The sequence below is a fragment of the Asterias amurensis genome, chromosome 6, assembly GCF_032118995.1.
Source record: "Asterias amurensis chromosome 6, ASM3211899v1".
Classification (NCBI taxonomy): Eukaryota; Metazoa; Echinodermata; class Asteroidea; order Forcipulatida; family Asteriidae; genus Asterias; species Asterias amurensis.
In genome coordinates, this window is record NC_092653.1 from 22,034,632 (window position 1) to 22,054,052 (window position 19,421).

At 37.9% G+C, this 19,421-nt stretch overlaps 1 protein-coding gene across 2 annotated transcripts in view; it reads left to right on the plus strand.

The window, feature by feature from the left end:
* The window catches only part of LOC139937967 (cilia- and flagella-associated protein 251-like), a 35,336-nt gene that overhangs the window by 11,772 nt on the left and 4,143 nt on the right, over positions 1-19,421 (plus strand). For both annotated transcript variants that reach the window (XM_071933281.1, XM_071933282.1), the window contains exons 10-22: positions 707-797; positions 1,174-1,311; positions 2,745-2,874; positions 3,984-4,039; positions 5,053-5,112; positions 6,296-6,375; positions 8,834-8,973; positions 9,572-9,745; positions 11,105-11,248; positions 16,205-16,287; positions 16,897-17,038; positions 18,137-18,228; positions 19,262-19,390. In XM_071933281.1, the coding sequence (XP_071789382.1) occupies positions 707-797; positions 1,174-1,311; positions 2,745-2,874; positions 3,984-4,039; positions 5,053-5,112; positions 6,296-6,375; positions 8,834-8,973; positions 9,572-9,745; positions 11,105-11,248; positions 16,205-16,287; positions 16,897-17,038; positions 18,137-18,228; positions 19,262-19,390 (1,459 nt within the window). The remainder of the gene's footprint in view (positions 1-706; positions 798-1,173; positions 1,312-2,744; positions 2,875-3,983; positions 4,040-5,052; positions 5,113-6,295; positions 6,376-8,833; positions 8,974-9,571; positions 9,746-11,104; positions 11,249-16,204; positions 16,288-16,896; positions 17,039-18,136; positions 18,229-19,261; positions 19,391-19,421) is intronic.

A 19,421-nucleotide genomic window follows, 5' to 3' on the forward strand; every position in this document is an offset into this window, starting at 1 on the left:
TTGCTCGACCTCAAATAATTTAACGGGCTCCTTTCAGAACCAACACCACTCAAAAGTAATCACATGGTGTTACTGCAAACATCGAGTAGTCCATTATTTTTCCTTGTGGTTTCTTATTATGCATCCAAAATAAAAACTGCTCCAGATTTTTAGCTAAATTGCAATATTTAAAAATTACTACCACCGTTTTAAATACAATTTTCACAGTTTAATTTAATTTTGTGTTTCTACATTTAAAGGGAAGGTACACCTTTGGTAATTACTCAAAACAAATATTAACTTAAAAACTGACTTGGTAACGAGCATTGGAGAGCTGTTGATAGTTCAAAACATTGTGAGAAACGGCTCCCTCTGAAGTGCCATAGATTTTGAAATAGAGGTAATTTCTCACTCAAATAATAAAAGACTTCTAGCTAGAAGTCTTTATTCCTATCTGAAAGCACACAAACTTGTCCAACAAGGGTGTTTTTTCTTTCATCATTTTCTCCCAACTCTGATGACCAATTGAGCTCAAATTTTCACAGGTTTGTTATTTAGTGCTTATGTTGGTATACAACAAATGAGAACACTGGTCTTTGGCATTTACCAATAGTGTACCTTCCCTTTAAATAGGATTAAAACAATCAAACGGATCCAAAGTGACAGAGATTTTGAACAAACTTGTTTTATGTAGTGATAAATTGTTTTGCTTCTGGTCAACCCTCAGCTGCTCTTCTGGAACCCTCTCCAAATAAAAAAGCTTTCAAGCTAGTTCGAGTGCAGGAGCGTGGCATCACAGTGCTAACAACAACAGATCAGTAAGCGATTTTGTTAATTTACCACATTACAAAAAAAGTTCCATTGAAGAATTTCTGAGTTTGGTCACAAAAACTCAGAAAATATACATCCTTTTCAATGAGTGAGTATATTTACATTGAGCTACATGAGTCTTTAAATTGATGATCAGTCAATTTGCCTGGGGCAGTCAGCAATTTTACTGGTTTTTGCATAATCCAAGTCCACTATTTGGAAAAGGAATTACATAAAAATAACAGGTGTTAGTTGCCAGTTGAAAAGGATGTTCTGTTCTGGCCTTGGGTACCAGTGCTATCTGAATGAATGGTCTTATTTAAACAAAAACTGTGCAATATTTCCACTGAATTGAATAGTTCTAATTATCTGTTTTTGTTGTAGATATGTGGTAACTGGTGACGTGAATGGACATGTGAAGTTCTATGATTTACAGTTGCGAATGTCCAACTGGTACAATGAGTTCAACGTGGGGCCACTTAATTCAGTCTCCTTTGCCTATGTGTCTGACTTTGTGCCAGAGTAAGTACATATTAGTGCCTCATTCCATTTTAAACACGTTTCCCGTCCAGTGCTATTTTTCCTCTTTTACTGTCCCTGTTATTACTTGTTTTCCCTTAAAGCCATTGGACACTTTCGGAACAGAAAAAAAAAAAGTTCACAGATTTACAAATAACTTACAGGGTTTACAGAAGGTAATGGTGAACGACTTCTCTTGAAATATTATTCCATGAAATGCTTTACTTTTGGGAAAACATTAAAGCAATTATCAATTCTCGACATCGAGAACTACGTGTCATGTCATGACATGGTGAAACGTGCAGAAACAAGGGTGGGTTTTCTCGTTATTTTTTCCGGACTCTGATGACCGATTGAGCCTAAATTTTCACAGGTTTGTTATTTTATATAGAAGTTGTGATACACAAAGTGTGGGCCTTTGGACAATACTGTTAACCGAAAGTGTCCAATGGCTTTAACCTTTTCTTCCGTTTTCTGTTTATTTTATCTTCTCCTTTCTGCTTTCCAGTTTCCCATGTTGCTGTTTCCTTTTCCCTTTTCCCCTTTTTCCTTCCCACCATCCCTTTCCCCTTTTTCCCTTTCATTTTTCCCCTTTTCACTTTTCCTTCCCACCATCCCTTTCCCCTTTTTCCCTTTCATTTTTCCCCTTTTCACTTTTCCTTCCCACCATCCCTTTCCCCTTTTTCCCTTTCATTTTTCCCCTTTTTACTTTTCCTTCCCACCATCCCTTTCCCCTTTTTCCCTTTCATTTTTCCCCTTTTTACTTTTCCTTCCCACCATCCCTTTCCCCTTTCATTTTTCCCCTTTTCACTTTTCTCTTTGTCCGTTTACCTTCTTCATTTTTTCATTTTCGTTTATTTTTTTTTCTTTTGCTTTTCCCAGTTTGTAGTTTGAATTATACCTTATGATAATTGTTTTTGTCAGTTTTCTGTTCTATTCTCTCTTTTCCCTTGCAACCTTACATTTTCCCGTTTCCTCTTTCCCGTGTAAGGATTCGGGTACTTTTTCAAAATGTCCACAGATTTACATTAAACTTACAGGGTTTGAAGATAATGATATAAGTCTTCCCTTTAAAATATTACTAACGGAGGTTCTGTAGTTTTGGAGAAATGAGTAAAGCAAGTCACACAATAATTTTCGTCTCAGTAAGACGAAAGTTATTTTAGCATGTAAAATCCCCTTAACCAGTTATGATATTATACCAACGTTTTTACATGCTAAAACTGAGATGAAAATTATTTGTTTTACTAATTTTTTCAAAAACTACAGCACCTCAGTAAGTAAAACTTCAAGGGAAGCTTTCTACTATCATAATCTTCAAACTGTGTAAGTTTAATGTAAATCTGTGGACATTGTGTTTTGTGTTAGGAAAAAGTACGTAGACCCTTTAATTCAACATTGTTTTAACATCATTGTGGCTCATTGTTTTGTTGCAGGGTTAAAGAGGACAGTGACTACCCACCAGATGCTACTATTGATGCCAAGTCGTTTGTAACTCGTGACTATACAATCGGTACATTCAACGCTCAGGTTGCTCTTATTGTAGCAGATGGAACAGAAGTCAAGGTTGGAATATTTCAGACTTACATGTACTTCTTTGCATAAGCTTTATGTTATGAATAAACATTGGTGAAAATATAAATGTTCACAGGATTCACACAACTTACATGAGATGCTCTTGTTGAAGAAATTCCCTTCAACATCATTTTTTCGTTTGCACTTTTTTCTTTTTTCTTTTCGATTAAAGGCACTGGACACGTTTGGTACTTACTCAAAATAACTTTGAGCATTAAAACTTAATTGGTAACAATCAATGGAGAGCTGTTGAAACCATTGTAAGAAACGACTCCCTCTGAAGTAATAAAGTTTTTTAGGAAGAAGTAATTCTCAGCAAAAATATTTGAATTTGATTTCAAAACCTCAGAATTAGATTTTGAAGTCTTGAAATCAAGCATCTGAAAGCACACAACTTCGTGTGACAAGGGTGTCTTTTCGTCTAATATTATCTTGCAACTTCGACTGCCAATTTAGCTCAAATGTTCACAGGTTTGTTATTTTATGCATATGTTGAGATACAGATAATGAGAAGACTGGTTTTTGACAATTACCAATAGTGTTCAGTGTCTTTAAAGCCATTGGTCCCTTTTAGTGAACAGTGTTGTCCAAGGCCCACACTTTGTGTACCACAACGTCTATATCAAATAACAAACCTGTGAAAATTTAGGCTCAATCGGTCATCGGAGTCGGGAGAAAACAACAGAAAACCCCACCCTTGTTCCCGCGCGTGACATGTGCTAAAAATAAATCCGTAATTCTCGTTAACGAGAATTTATATTGTTTTGCTGTTTTCGCAAAAAGTAAAGCATTTCATGGACTAATATTTCAAGAGAAGTCTTTCACCATTGCCTTCTGTAAACCCTATAAGTTATTTGTAAATCTGTGAACTTTTATTTTTTTCTGAACCGAAAGGGTCCAATGGCTTTAAGACCACAGGCCTGTTATTTATGTATACGTTTGGTCACATGAGTGCAAATACTGGTCTTTGTTGACCATAACCAAAGTTGACATGTACAATGAAGTTGATCATGAAGTACAGTACATAGGGATCCTTCGGATCCTCTAGTCTATCAATAATGTTTATCCATGTCTATTATGTTCTGTTGAATGTATTTCAGATGATCCAAGATGAACATGATGCAGCCATCCATGCTCTTGCCACACATCCAAACCAGTAAGTCTTGTTTTTTCCACTGAGTTCAAACTTACATTTTTTAAATTTTTTTTGTTTTGGGGGGTGGGGGTGGGGGGTGGGGGTGATCTTCCTGTCATTCTACGTGCCTGCTCAAGTATGATAACCTACACAAGAGGCATCAAGTTACAGAGCAACAAATTCAAACTCTGGTGTTTCTGATCAGCAGAGTGTGGATTCGAATCCCCAGCTGTGACACTTGTGTCCGCATGACATGTTATTATTGCTTTGTCCTTCGGATGGGACGTAAAGCCATTGGTCCCATGTATTGTGTTTTAGAGCGTATGGAGTTACATGTAGTCTCATAATAATTCCATACAAAAAAACAAAAAAAACTATTAAACAAAAATTACACAAGGAAGTTCGTTTTATTATCAACGAGATGTAAGAATCTAAAATAATGTTGGTACAGGTAACGAGATGCCAGTTCAAATCTGGTTATAATCATAGGTTGGATTGGCTGCATATTGCACCACAGCGTGTAAAAGGATTAGGTCTCATAATTCAAAACATAGTCCCACATACCTTGCAGGAAATACTGTATGTTGAAAGCGCCTTGAGTGTCACTGAGTGACGGATATGCACACTATAGACCATGTGAACATTGTTTACAATAGGTGTGACCTTGTACATTCTTTAGCTTGTCTGGCAGGCAAGATTCAACACTGGTCTATGGGAAAGTTGACATTTTGTGTCATAATTTCCTCAGTAATCCACTGTTATGAAAGTAAAAGCTGGACAAGTTTAGAGATGTGACCCCTTTCATCATATCAAAAGTTGATAAGAATTTGGACGATGAAATCTCAAAAAAAAAATGAGATTTTATGTTTTCTTCTATTAGGCTGTGTACAAACCATGCCTGCAGGAAGTCCAGGTTTGGTGGCTCTTTTGTAAACATGTGATGTCACATCGTCTCATAAGAAGCTACTGCAGTACTATCTGACTATTATTAGTATTACACAATAATGAAGTTATTTTGTTTCCGTTTTTAACAGATCTCATGTCGCTATTGGAAGCTATTCAGGTCTGCTCAAAGTCTGGAATTACAAGTCAAAGTAAGTCTGCCAGTTTATGCTGGACCCGGCTATTAGGATTTGTATTTGTTTTTAAAGGGAAGGTACACGTTTGGTTAATACTAAAAAAAAATATTAACTTAAAAACTGACTTGGTAACGAGCATTGGAGAGCTGTTGTTAGTATAAAATATTGTGGGAAACGACTCCCTCTGAAGTAATGTAGTTTTTGAGGAAGAGGTAATTTCTCACTAAAATAATAAAAGACTTCTTGCTAGAAGTCTTTTATTCCTAACTAAAAGCACACAAATTTGTCCAACAAGGGTGTTTTTTCTTTCATCGTTTTCTCGCAACTTCGATGACCAATTTAGCTCAAATTTTCACAGGCTTGTTATTTTATGCTTATGATGGGATACACCAAGTGAGAAGACTGGTCTTTGACAATTACCAATAGTGTACCTTCCCTTTAATTGTTAATTACTATAAATTAATCCAAGGAAAACTTATTGGTGTGATGTTTTGACCCCAGCAGAGTCTGTTTGGATGTCTAAATAACAAGAAGATTTGCTATTGTAATGATTATTAAAGACACTGGACACCATTGGTAATTAATTGTCAAAGAACAGTCTTCTCACTTGGTGTATCTCAACATATGCATAAAATAACAAACCTGTGAAAATTTGAGCTCGATTGGTCGTCGTAGTTGCGAGATATTAATAAAAGAAAAAAACACCCTTGTCACACGAAGTTGTGTGCTTTCAGATGCTTGATTTCGAGACCTCAAAATCTAAACTTGAGGTCTCGAAATCAAATTCGTGGAAAATTACTTCTTTCTCGGAAACTACGTCACTTCAGAGGGAGCCGTTTTTCACAATGTATACCATCAACCTCTCCCCATTACTCGTCACCTAGTAAGGTTTTATGCCAATAATTATTTTGAGTAATAACCAATAGTGTCCACTGCCTTTAAAGGAAAACTACATCAAATACTTGTATACTATATCATTTCAATTTTTTTAATTGGTCTTCTCAGTTGCGCTGAAGAGTTTCTGTCAAATATTTGTCTACTAATGGAAAACAATTTCATGTTTGTAACATGATTAAATCAAATTGGAATCTTTAAATATTTTGTTGCATCACTCAGGTTAAAATTGCAAGCAAGATCACTCGACTGTACAAATATCCTATTCTAAACCTGCAACAAATCTATCATTTTTCTTTTACAGGACTTTGGTTGCATCGAGGAACTTCCCCAAAGGTCACCTTATCCGCTGTATGGCATATGACCCCAAGGGAAACTATCTTGGTAAGCTTTGTAATATTTTAAAGACAGTGGACCTATTGGTAATTGTCAAAGACCAGTCTTCTCACTTGGTGTATCTCAACATATGCTTAAAATAACAAACCTGTGAAAATTTGAGCTCAATCGGTCATCGAACTTGCGAGATAATAAAATGAAAGAAAATAACACCCTTGTCCAGTTGTCACACGAAGTTGTGGGCTTTAAGATGCTCGATTTTGAGACCTCAAATTCTAAATCTGAGATCTCAAAATCAAATTCGTGGAAAATTACTTCTTTCTCGAAAACTACGTCAATTCAGAGGGAGCTGTTTCTCACAATGTTTTATACTACCAACCTCTCCCCATTACTGGTTATCAAGAAAAGTTTTATGATAATAATTATTTTGAGTAATTACCAATAGTGTCCACTGCCTTTAAATGGGGTGCATTTTGGTAGCTAACCAATAACGGTTTCGGTTGAGTTGGCCATTGTTTATTATTTTGGCCAATGACCCAAACAGTTATTCTTTCTCGCGGATTGATTTACCTACATGTACCAAGTCTGCTGCCATCTAGTGTCCTGAAAATTCTCCCATTGGTTTTAAAGCCAGTGGACACTATTGGTAATTACTCAAAATAATTATAAGCATAAAAACTTGCCTGGTAATGAGCATTGGGGAGAGGTTGGTAGTATAAAACATTTAAACGGCTCCCTCTGAAGTAACAGAATTTTCGAGAAAGAAGTAACTTTCCACCAATTTCATTTCGAGACCTCAGATTTAGAGTTTGAGGTCTTGAAATCAAGCATCTGAAAGCACACAACTTTGTGTGACAAGGGTGTTTTTGCTTTCATTATTATCTCGCAACTTCGACGACCAAGTGAGCTCAAATTTTCACAGATTTGTTATGTTATGTATGTGTTGAGATACACCAAGTGAGAAGACTGGTCTTTGACAATTACCAATAGTGTCCAGTGTCTTTAAATCATTTGCACCGAACATGCCTTTAACATTACATAAGCTTTGGCTTCTCCGCATTCAACAGTCTTTCAACTTCTAAGATCTTTCCAGTGCAATACCTTGTCTTCAAAGATTGCTTCCAAAAATAGATACTTGGGGTTCAGAAACATAACCACAGGCCCCACATAGTCGCAACATAACACTCTACCCCCATCGCAATGTTAAACAAGCCGCCTAATCAAGCCAAGAAAAAAAAAAGCAATCATCCCCTCCTCTCGCCGCCAATTATGGTTTCAGATCAACCTTCCCCTACATTCCTCGTGACACAGCAGTCGTCTCAAGGAGTGCCTGCACTTACACACAGTTCAATACTAATCCCTCTAAATATCACATGAAATGGAGGTCGTTTGTTCAAATTCTGCTCTGGTAAACTTTTCTTTGTTCAACCCTAGTCATTGCAAGCTTATTCAGTCAGTTTCCCTGTGGGTTTACTGTTTGATATCTATAAATACCCTTGACAAGTTTGTTAAAAGTATATACAACAATATAACTCTACCCGGCAAGTAGATACGTGTACACACATGGTGTTACCGCAAACCAAATATACATTGATACCTCACCATGCAATGCCTCAAATCCTATAAAAGTATATAATAATAATAACTAGTTATTATATAGCGCAGTTCACCATAACGTCTCAATGCGCTTTACATTAGTGCCCTGTTGTCGATTTCACCAAACTCTTCCTAACTTAGGATTAAACTTAGGACTTGGGACGAGTTCAGTTCCGTATCCGAAGATAATAGGACGCATTGAATTCATCCTAAGTTAGGACGGGTTACTCGTTCTAACTCGAGATAGGATTAATCCTAGCATTTCGTGAAATCGGCTGCTGGTCATTAGGGCAATAATGTTCTTTTAAATCTTCTCAGCTCCTTGTATAGTATACAGCCCTGAGCCGCCATGGTGCTCCTGTGGCTTTTTCAAGTGTCATGACCAAGATTCAATGACTCAACCACCAGACTTGAATTCATCGTCTGAACCACTCAGCTGTAATAATAATAATAATAATAATAATATCAAAGTCTTATATAGCGCACGTATCTATGTACCAAGGTACTCAAGGCGCTGAGTATACAAACTTTCAGAAAGATAGGTTATTGCAGTGATGGATTCTGAGACCCAATTATGTAGCACCTTATAAGGGTTTACAAGGTGCTACGGCGCATACAGCAGCCACGGCTAGGAACACCGAGGCGAACCCCTTCTCTTTTCGAAAAGTGCACTGGGTTCTTTTACATGCGTTGCACAACACATGGGACCAACGGCATTACGTCCCATCCGAAGGACGAAGCAATGGCTAATTGTCTTACTTAAGGACACAAGTGCCATGGCTGGGGATTCGAACCCACACTCTGCTGATCAGAAACACCAGAGTTTGAATTCGGTGCTCTTAACCGCACGGCCATGACACTATGACACTCTACAAAAATAATGAAATAATTGTTCCCTCTGTCCGACTAGGCGTTGGTTTCACCAATGGCTGTGTGAGAATCTTGGATGCGATTTCCCTTGAAGAAGAATGCGATGAACCTTTCAGATATTCCCGTGATGCTGTGACTCTCTGCACGTTCTCACATGACTCAAAATGGATGGCAGTCGCTGTAAGTACATGAAAAGTTTATCAAGAAAGAAGTGAAGGAGCTTTGTTTTAATGCTTCAATGCTGGAAAGCTCCATTAAAAAAAAGTATCATGCGGAACGCAATTCATAGCTAAAATAACAGCGCATAATCTAAGCGCACGCGTAATCTAAGCGCCACGCGTACACAATATTGAAAAATATTTCAAACCTCGAGTTTTCAATTGTTAAAGTGTCTATAATTGTATTTTTTTACGTTTTAAACAAAAGGGCATTTATGAATGGGAATAAAAGAGTAGTGACTCGTTCTTAAACGTCCGTTTAACATGTTTAAAACCTTGCAGGGTCGTTGCCGTGCGATAAAGGCTTCACCTTTGGCTCGGGCCTTTATCACACGGCCGCCGACCCTGCCGGCTTTAAACGGCCGTTAAAGAACTCGTCGCTACCCTTTTATTCCCTTATTTCTCAAAAGAGATTTACACATGGTGCTACCACAAACCTCACCTAAATATACTCCCACCATGCAAAGTTTCAAATCCTACCAACATAGTCTAGACAGAACGGATTGAAGAAAAAGTACAACCAAAATTTATTTCTTATTTGTAACTTGTTTTTTTCTCAGGATGCTGATCACTGTGTGACCTTGTTCAAAGCCCAGCACCCCAGTACTGGCATGACATGGGACTATCTTGGCAAACATCGAGCTCATTACAAACCAATCCGAGATCTGACATTTGGAATTGCCCTCGATTCAGACACCCCAAGATTACTGTCTGTCGGAGAGGATAGAGCTCTGGTAACTACAATTTTGATTGTTAATATTCTGCGTTTTTTCTGTTTTCTTCGCTTTCTGGAATTCTCATATTAAAGGCAAAGTGTACCTTTGGATTTTTTAACCATTCAATTATTAATTTTACAATTGGTATGACACTGCTCTAGAATTGCAAAGGTCGTGGGTTTGAATCCCACCCGAGTAAAATGCCTGTGATTTTTTTCACAGGACTCGGGAAGGTACTGAGTATACAGTGCTACACACATCGGTGTATATGGGTAAAAACCAAAAAAAAAAAAAAATAATTATAATTCTTTATCCCCGATGCAAATTTAACATCTATTTAAACATTCAATTATTATAATTCTATTGAGTATAATGTAGATAATTTATAATAAAAAAATAACCTGTGAAACTTTCATTCCAAAAGGTTTTCACCTTTTTCGAGATTGCCGGAAAATCTTGAGTGAATTATGTGCACACAAGAAGAATAATCCCTCGGAACACATAATCTGAGAAACGTCTCTGTTAACAGTACACCGCTTCTCACTTTTAAAACTGACATTTATTTATACATAACCACATTACAGGCTACAATGCAGTGGGCTTAAAATTACAGGTCAAGGGTCAAAACCCCAAATTATTTAATAATTTACCCCTGTGGTTTATTACTTAGGGAATCAATGTGTGGTGAAGAGGTTTTCAACTAGTGGTTTAATCCCAACGAGGCCTGGTTCTTGAAAATTTAAGTCGAGGTAAATTATCAAGAACCAGGCCTCGGCGGGTTTAAACCAATAATTGAAAACCGATTCAACACACTTTGAATCCCATTCATAAGTACCTTTTCTGTCAAAAAATCAACACTTTTTGGTCAAAAAATAAAATAAATGCAAAAAATTATAATTGTTCAATGACTTCTTTCAACACAACACCCCTCCAGCTATGAAATGGTAAGGCCCTCGGGTAAACAACTCCTTATAAGGGAATGCTGTGCGCGTCGCATGTATCGCGTGATGTAGCACAACTGTTTCAGTCGTTGCTCTCGACCAATAGGAATGAAGAAACTGTCTTATAAGCACAGGTGCAAGTTCGCGTGTCACGCCCATGTTTCAACACTTTTTACTGGTCATAACAAAGGTTTATACACACCCACACCAATAGGAATAGCGAAACTGTCTGAGGTATTTATGAGTTGATATTTAAGTTCTCTTTTCTGAGGATGAGAATCCCTGGCTTCATAACCAGAATTTATAATTAAAAAAATTAGTAACAAGAGGAATAATTACCTTTTCCCCTTTCTTTATTAGCTGTTATCATTATGGATTTTATAATCAGAAACTCTTAATTTAATATTTCTATTTTTTTTTTTTTTTTTTTCCCCAGATCGAGTATGACATCTTCAACAGCGGAAAAGATGATTTGAAGTTACTTGGAATCGAGCGTATTGAGCAAAGTGCAATTCCACAGTGTCTGGTCTGGTACCCACCCATCACTAAGGAGCAGTTCTTCCTATCTGCAAACGATCAGGTATGTCCTCTTTATGGTGTTGTTGTTTTTAGGTTAGGATTTACTGGGGCCTTTCTCAAACCTCGGCTTAGGCTCCGGCTCAGGCTCCGCGTGCAGGTACAAGCAGCAATACGCGCTTTAAATGCAGGCTAAAGGCCGAGCTGCGCACACAGCGCGGAGCCTGAGCCGGAGCCCAAGCCGTGGTTTGAGAAAGACCCCTGGTGAAAGAGTTTGAGGCGCCAGCCTATTTGTCATAGTCTGGTTCAATGATTACAGCTTTAGCTATGACTACATTTTAGACATCTGGGCCCAATTTCAAAGAGCTGCTTAAAGGCAGTGGACACTATCGGTAATTACTTAAAATAATTATTAGCATAAAACCTTACTTGGTAACGAGTGATGGGGAGCTGTTGATAGTATAAAACATTGTGAGCAACGGCTCCCTCTGAAGTGACGTAGTTTTCGAGAAAGAATTAATTTTCCACGAATTTGATTTTGAGACCTCAGAATTAGAATTTGAGGTCTCGAAATCAAGCATCCGAAAGCACACAACTTCGTGTGACAAGGGTGTTTTTTCTTTCATTATTATCTCGGAACTTCGATGACCGATTGAGCTCAAATTCTTACAGGTTTGTTTTTGTATGCATATGTTGAGTGAGAATACTGGGCCCATTTTCATAGAGCTGCTTAAGCAAAAAATTTGCTTAAGCACGAAAATAGCTTGCTTATTTTACACATGTTACTGGCAAAAATTTCATGCCATGTACATGGCTTGTGACTAATATTTAGCTGTTGTTTCTTAGCAAAACAATTGAGTGGAGTCTTGGCCGGTAATCTGATTTTACTAAGCAAAGATTTTTTTGCTTAAGCAGCTCTATGAAATTGGGCCCTGGTCTTTGACAATTACCAATAGTGTCCAGCGTCTTTAAGCGCAAAAAGTAGCTAAGCACAACAAAATTATGCTAACTAGAATAGTGTAACCAGCCACAATACCATGTCTCATGAACATTTTGTGACTGGTATCTTGGTCATAAGCAAACAATTGTTAGGCAATATTTTGTCTGCTTTAGTAGCTCTATGAAACGGGGCCATGGCTGTTCTTTAAGGTCAAAGGTCAAAGATTATGGTAAACTTATTTTAAAAATTGGTTGCTACTAAGCTTGGGCGATACCACAATATTATCGAATATCGCGATACTAATTTGGAATCGATTTCGATATCGGATCGATTTGGTTTTTAATCGAAATATTGATATATCGCGATATTCGCGATATCGATTAAGTATCGCAATATCGTGATGTATATTCCTAGCTGAGACATCTTGCACCCCATAGGTTTGGAGTAAAACCAGAAGAATAGGTCATTAGAACACCTCTCTTATGCTATGACTGTCTCTTCTACAACTTTCACTGGGAGTTTGAAGACTGATGATGTCAAATTTAATTAATCGCGATTATATCGAATATCGCGATATATTGTCAGCGATTTATCGTGAATAAAATACATCGATATCGCCCAAGCTTACTTGCTACAATCCTGACCCAAATGCTTGGGCCACGGGACAATAAGCATACCCTCCCCAGTGCACCAGGGCCCTTGCTCAATGTTGTTGACCCCAGCTGGAGAGCAGACTGCGCATTGAGAACTAAAGGCCGGTTCATACTCGCTGCGACTGCGTGCACGCACCCGACAATTCAAAATTGGTTTTAACATTCATACTTCATAAAAAAATAAAGAACAAATACGCAATAAATTTGCGTTCGCGCACGGAAACACATGCATCAATTGTGTTCATATATTCGTGCGGTGCAAGGATCTTCTCATAAATAAATAGGCTTCCATCCAAATTTTTATCGCAAATTTTCCCAATTTCCTGCCATTGAGTCACTGCCCTTTCTACTTCTCAGTATTCCTTCAAGCTTGTGTTACACATACTTGGAAAATGAGGCATAGTTTTAATAAGTAGGATTCGAAACTTTGCATGGTGTAAATAAGATATAGAAGGGTTTGCGGTAACACCATGAAATGACTATCTCTAAATGAGTTGGGGTGGTTCTGAAAAGAACCGTTGGTTAACTCGACGTTTCGATCAGCATGCTCTGATCGTCTTCTGGAGAATGCATAGTTTTAATCTTTTCTTGTCAGGTTCTGGCCATCATTCACTGAGTTGTCCATGTCACATTGTTTGGAAGTTTTTTGTTTTGCTTTTGCTTTTAGACTAGGGGAGTTTTGACTGGACGTGTTTCAGTGTTTGTATTGTGTTTATCGTGTACAAGTGACAAGTGACACAGATCTACATTGTATGTACGAATTATATAAAACTAATAATGATGCATTTCATTTGTGCATTAGTGTCACAGAAGGTAATCTCTCAGTGAAATCTGGCTTTTACATTTCACACAGTGTTTCTGTTATTAGAAAAGAATAGTACAGATTTCACCTAGTTATTATATTTGATTGTTATTTTTAGGTGGATTGCGAAATTTCCAGATGTAGAAGATGAAAATTCTTGTGGTCTACATGTAGTGAGATTTGTACAAACTACATGTACTTGATAATTTTTTTGCAAATTGCTACATGGTGGACTTATGATAATTCTTGTACTATGGCTGTAACTACAGCTCTAAAACATTTCAGTCAATTATTACCACTGTAAATATTCAGGATATTAATTACAAATATAGTACCCAACCTTGAAGATTAATAGTGCAGTAGCACCGTGATGAAATTCCTCTGTCAGTTTTACCATCTGCACCATAATTCTCATCTTCAGAACTGAAGGTTTCAACAGTAATCTGAGATTGTTGTCTTTGTGGTGATAAGCGCTTTTTGTCCGTCGTTAGAAAATACTGATGAAGACTCTGACAATTGGGTACTATAGGTACAGAGCTGGTTGAAAGATTTGGGTTTGTCTTTTCATCGGAGTGTAGCCATGTCTTAAAGGTTCTATGTACTTTTTGTAGGACAAAAACCACAATGTCCACAGATTTACACCAAACTTACACAGTTTGAAGATAATGATAGTAGAAAGCTTCCCTGAAAATAATACGTGCTTTTTAGAAAGAGTTGATTTCTCACTCAAATAATAAAAGACTTCATCTGAAACCTTTTATTAGGCGTCAGAAAGCACACAACTTCGTGCAACAAGGGTGTTTTTTCTTTTGTTATTCTCTTGCGAATTTGATGACCAATTGAGCTCAAATTTTCACAGGTTTGTTATTTTGTGCATATTTGTATGTTGGATACACCAAGTGAGAATACTGGTATTTGACTATAGCAAAGGTGTCCAGCCGTCGATTTCACCAAACTCTTCCTAACTTAGGATTAATCTTGGGACTTAGGACGAGTTAAGTTCTGTATCCAAAGGCGTAGGACCCATTGAACCCATCCTAAGTTAGGACGGGTTCATCATCCTAACTCGAGATGGGATTAACCCTAGCATATCTTGAAATCAGCTGCAGTGCTATTTAAAGCACTGGACACTATTGGTAATTACTCAAAATAATAATTATTACTAGCATAAAACCTTACTTGGTAACGAGTACTGGGGAGCTGCTGATGGTATAAAACATTTTGAGAAACTACTCCCTCTGAAGTGATGTAGTTTTCGAGAAAGAAGTAATTTACCACGAATTTGATTTCAAGACGTAAGATTTAGAATTGATGTCTCAAAATCAAACATCTGAAAGCACACAACAAGGGTGTTTTTTCTTTCATTACTATCTCGCAACTTTAACGACCAAGAGAGCTCAAATTTTCACAGGTTTGTTATTTTATGCATATGTTGAAATACACCAAGTGAGAAGACTGGTCTTTGACAGTTACCAAAGGTGTCCAGTGTCTTTAATGTGAAATACCTTAGATGTCCGAGAGAGGTATTAAGTTACGCTTTATCAGCAGCAGTAGGTCAGTGAACCTATAAGGGCTCATTCGATCCTAGAGTCTAGAGGTTTGTTTAACCTTCAGAGAAGTTTTAAAATAAAACAATCTTTTTAGTAACACGACCACGAAAAATAACAACAATGTACCACTTATCAACTATCATGTTATAAGGTTATTTCAATGGTTGTTGTATTTGTGTAAGATGCTTAAACCTTGAGTTTCATCAGGTGAATGGACAAGCAGACCTTTTTTTCTGAGAATAATGTTAGTTTTCTAGAAGTGCTGCCATCGATTTCACAAAACTCTTCCTAGCTTAGGATTAATCTTAACACTTAGGACGAGTCCCCACCCTGCACTGTAGCATGCAGACCTTAAGATTAATCCTAAGTTAAGACGAGTTACTCGTTCTAACTCGAGATAAGACGAGTCCTAACTCTTTGTGAAATCGACGGCTGGCTCTGTAATTACTCTTAAAGGCACTGGACACTATTAGTAATCACTGTTAGCATACAAACTTACTTGGGGCCAATTTCATAGAGCTGCTTAAGCAAAAAAAATTGCTTAAGCACGAAAATAGCTTGCTTAATTTACACATGCTACCGGCGAAAATGTCATGCCATATACATTGCTTGTGACTGGTATTTAGCTGTTGTTTACTTAGCATAACAATTGAGTGGAGTCTTGGCCGGTAATCTGATTTTACAAAGCATGAATTTTTTTCTTAAGCAAAATTTTGTGCTTAAGCAGCTCTATGAAATTGGGCCCAGGTAACAAGCAATAGAGAGCTGTTGATAGTATAAAACATTGTGAGAAACAGCTCCCTCTGAAGTAACCTAGTTTTCGAGAAAGAAGTAATTTTCCACTATAATATTTGAATTTGATTTCGAGACCTCAGAATATTATTTTGAGGTCCCGAAATCAAGCATCTAAAAGCACACAACTTCGTGTGACAAGGGTGTTTTTTCTTCCATTATCTCGCAACTTCGACGACCAATTGAGTTCAAATTTTTGCAGGATTGTTTTTTGTGCCTATGTTTTTTTTTCAGAATTTAATTTTGTCCTTGAGTTTAATTTTCTTCTTTTTTTTGTTTTCAGTTCAAGTTCAAGTTATTCAACACAACAACTAAGATGTGTAGAAAGACAGTGTTGGGACCAACATATGGCTCACCAGTTCAAAAGTAAGAACCTGTGCATTGATATAAATTTAAATATTCTTGGTTTCTGTTAGATATATTTGTCTAATTACACTAATTAGTACAAGAAACATTTTACCAAACTCCAACTTTAGCATTTTCGTGAACAGCCAAACTTAGATTTGCCAATTCTTACATTGTATTACATAGCGTTGGCTCAGGGTAAAAAAAACTACTCTGCATTTTTAGTTTTCACAAAGGGACAATTTGTGTGACCTTGATAAATTTTAGTTTTCGTGAACAGACATTTGTCGCTTATGCATTGATGTGTACACAACGCGCTGCACACAAACCAACCTTGTTCGTGCAGATTCGCGAAGAGAAACTGGTATTCAACAGTGAAGCCCCTAATTACTCATTAATTATTAAACAAACTGTGATTAAAATAACAACACATTTGCATGATTTTGGATCTATCTTCACTTCTTCATCTTCAGCTTTAAATGTTTCATTGGCAACTAATTTCCGAAACAATGATTTCAAAAATGTTGTAATTTCAAACATGGTTTTCTCCAAACTTGAAAAATTGGCTGCAGTAGCCAAATTTGCCCTTCGATTTGTGAGTCATTCTTGTTTGATGTTGTCATGTACCAGAATGCAGGTGCTCCCGACCAAAGATCCCATCCATGACAAACGTTATCTATCCTATATCACATCAGACAAGGTCGGAATGCACATCATGCCGTTAGACGGTAACCCTCACAATGCCATGGCATTGATCGCTCATCCTAGTGGGGTAAGTGGAATCCTAATCAAGGCTAAAAATGAGTCGATGGTTTGAATCATGATTCAGATGACATTGTATGGTGACCCTGCAATGCTAAAGTGAATGTAGAGTATAGACCATGTGGCCTTTGTTCACAATAAGTGTGACCTTGCACATTCTTTGGATTTTCTTGCAGGTAAGATGCTGCTCTGCCGATTTCACAAAACGCTAGGATTAATCCCATCTCGAGTTTAGGATGAGTAACCCGTCCAAACTTAGGATTGGTTCAATGCGTCGTATGTCTATGGATACGGAATTGACTCCGTCCTAAGTCCTAAGAATAATCCTAAGTTAGGAAGAGTTTGGTGAAATTGACACCCTCGTCACACAGAAAAACACCCTTGTCACACAAAGTTGTGTGCTTTCAGATGCTTGATTTTGAGACCTCAAATTCTAATTCTGAGGTCTCGAAATCAAATTTGTGGAAAATTACTTCTTTCCCGAAAACTACGTCACTTCAGAGGGAGCCGTTTCTCACAATGTTTACTAATATCAACCTCTCCCCATTACTTGTTACCAAGTGAGGTTTTATGCCCATACTTTTTTTGAGTAATTACCAATAGTGTCCACTGCCTTTAAACTCATTACAAATAATTATTCTTGTCCTTTGCATTGACTAATGTGACCTGGTGACTAATGATTTTTGGGGTTAGTTTTGTAGAGATATACTTGGAGCAAGTTCGAGTGTGCACAATGGTTAACTAAAGGTTGACCATTTTGACTCGAACCCAGGCTGGTCGACAATTGGTTGACTACTGTGGTCGACCATTTGGAACCAGCCTCGAGCCCATGGTTTCTTCACTGGTCCCAGCAGCATGTTCCATTCTAACATGTGTTAAGCGCAGAAGGGAACCAGTGACACTTTAGCGAAAAGGTGGAACGTTGACTAGACTACCAACGAGTCGTTCGGTTGAGTATGTCACTGCGCATGTGCATTGCTAGTCTGTGGTCGACTACTGGTGGACTAAATGTGCGCACTCGAACTTGCTCTTGTTATCTTCGAATCCTAGATAATACCTTTCTCATTTTTATCGATGACTAATTTATATATTCTTGTTTGATCTACAGGTGACCAACCTGGCATGTAGTCATGATGGCAGATACATGTTCACCTCTGGAGGAACTGACAGTACAGTTCTCATGTGGACCATCAGTATTGTGTAAGGACCTGATTTATTAAGTAATGGACCCTTCCCATGAAATATGCTAATCACATTCACGCATGCGTACAGACCCTGTTGGTTGGCAAACGCCATAGAGTTGTGCACTAAGCAGACGTGCAATCGCGTCTGCGTCACGCACCCATAAGTTGTGTACAAAACAGCGCGATGTTCCCTCATTTTGCCACCCAAAACGTTAGTGCGCACGCGCTACGTACATGTGTGTGCAATTTACATATTTCATGGGAAGGGTCTATTACTATTGATAACTGCTTGATCTGCATTTGCTTTGCCATGTTAAAATGTTTTTAACCAAAGAAAACAAACGTCAGTAGACCTACCAAGTCTAGTTTTGTTTTTAAACACATTTTGGACCCCCACTGCTTAAATAGTTTGTGATGGAAAGATAAGTTTAACAAATCCTGCCCTCGAAAAAGCTTGTTGGGCTTTCACAGTCTTTTGGCAGTGAGTTTTAAAGTGTAGTGACCAGACAGCACTGGAGGCAGCATCCAAGCTTAGATGGGAGGATTGGATTTCTCTGATCTTCTTGTCTGCTCCTCCCTCTTTGAAAGCTTCCCCGTTAAAGATTTTCAGAGTATCGCCACATAGTCTTGGAAACTAGCCTTTTTCATGATTGGATCATTAAACTTATTGGATGAGCAGTTAATCTACCTGGGGCAGTCAGCAACCCTAATGGCAGGCCTGATACTTCACGGAGGCAACGAAGGCAATTGCCTCCGTGTCCCCTGGTCATTGCCTTGGTGCCCTTGAAATGCTCCAGTACAAATTCGCAATTTCCTCATGAGGGTGCCCTGTACCAAGAAGAAAATGCCTTGGTGCCCTTGCCCTTTCAAAAACGAAGCATACAGCCCTGTAATGGTTCATGCATGATCCAACTAAGTCCACTGTTTGGAAAAGGAATTACATGGAGATAACAGGTGTGAGTTGCCAGAGGAAAAGGGTGTCCGTCTTGCCTTGTCTGCTCCCTCTTTGAATAAATGAATATATAATTGTCTGTATCATTTGTTCTCAGTGCACTTGAAGCGGCATCCAGGCTCGGTGGGGAGGATTTGATTCCTTTCTATGGTCTTCTTGAAGGAGGTAGAGAAGGGGAACTATTCAGAGAACTTGAGAACTACTTTTACTACGCCCAGATCAGGAGGTATGATCAGCAACTTTTCCATTACATATTT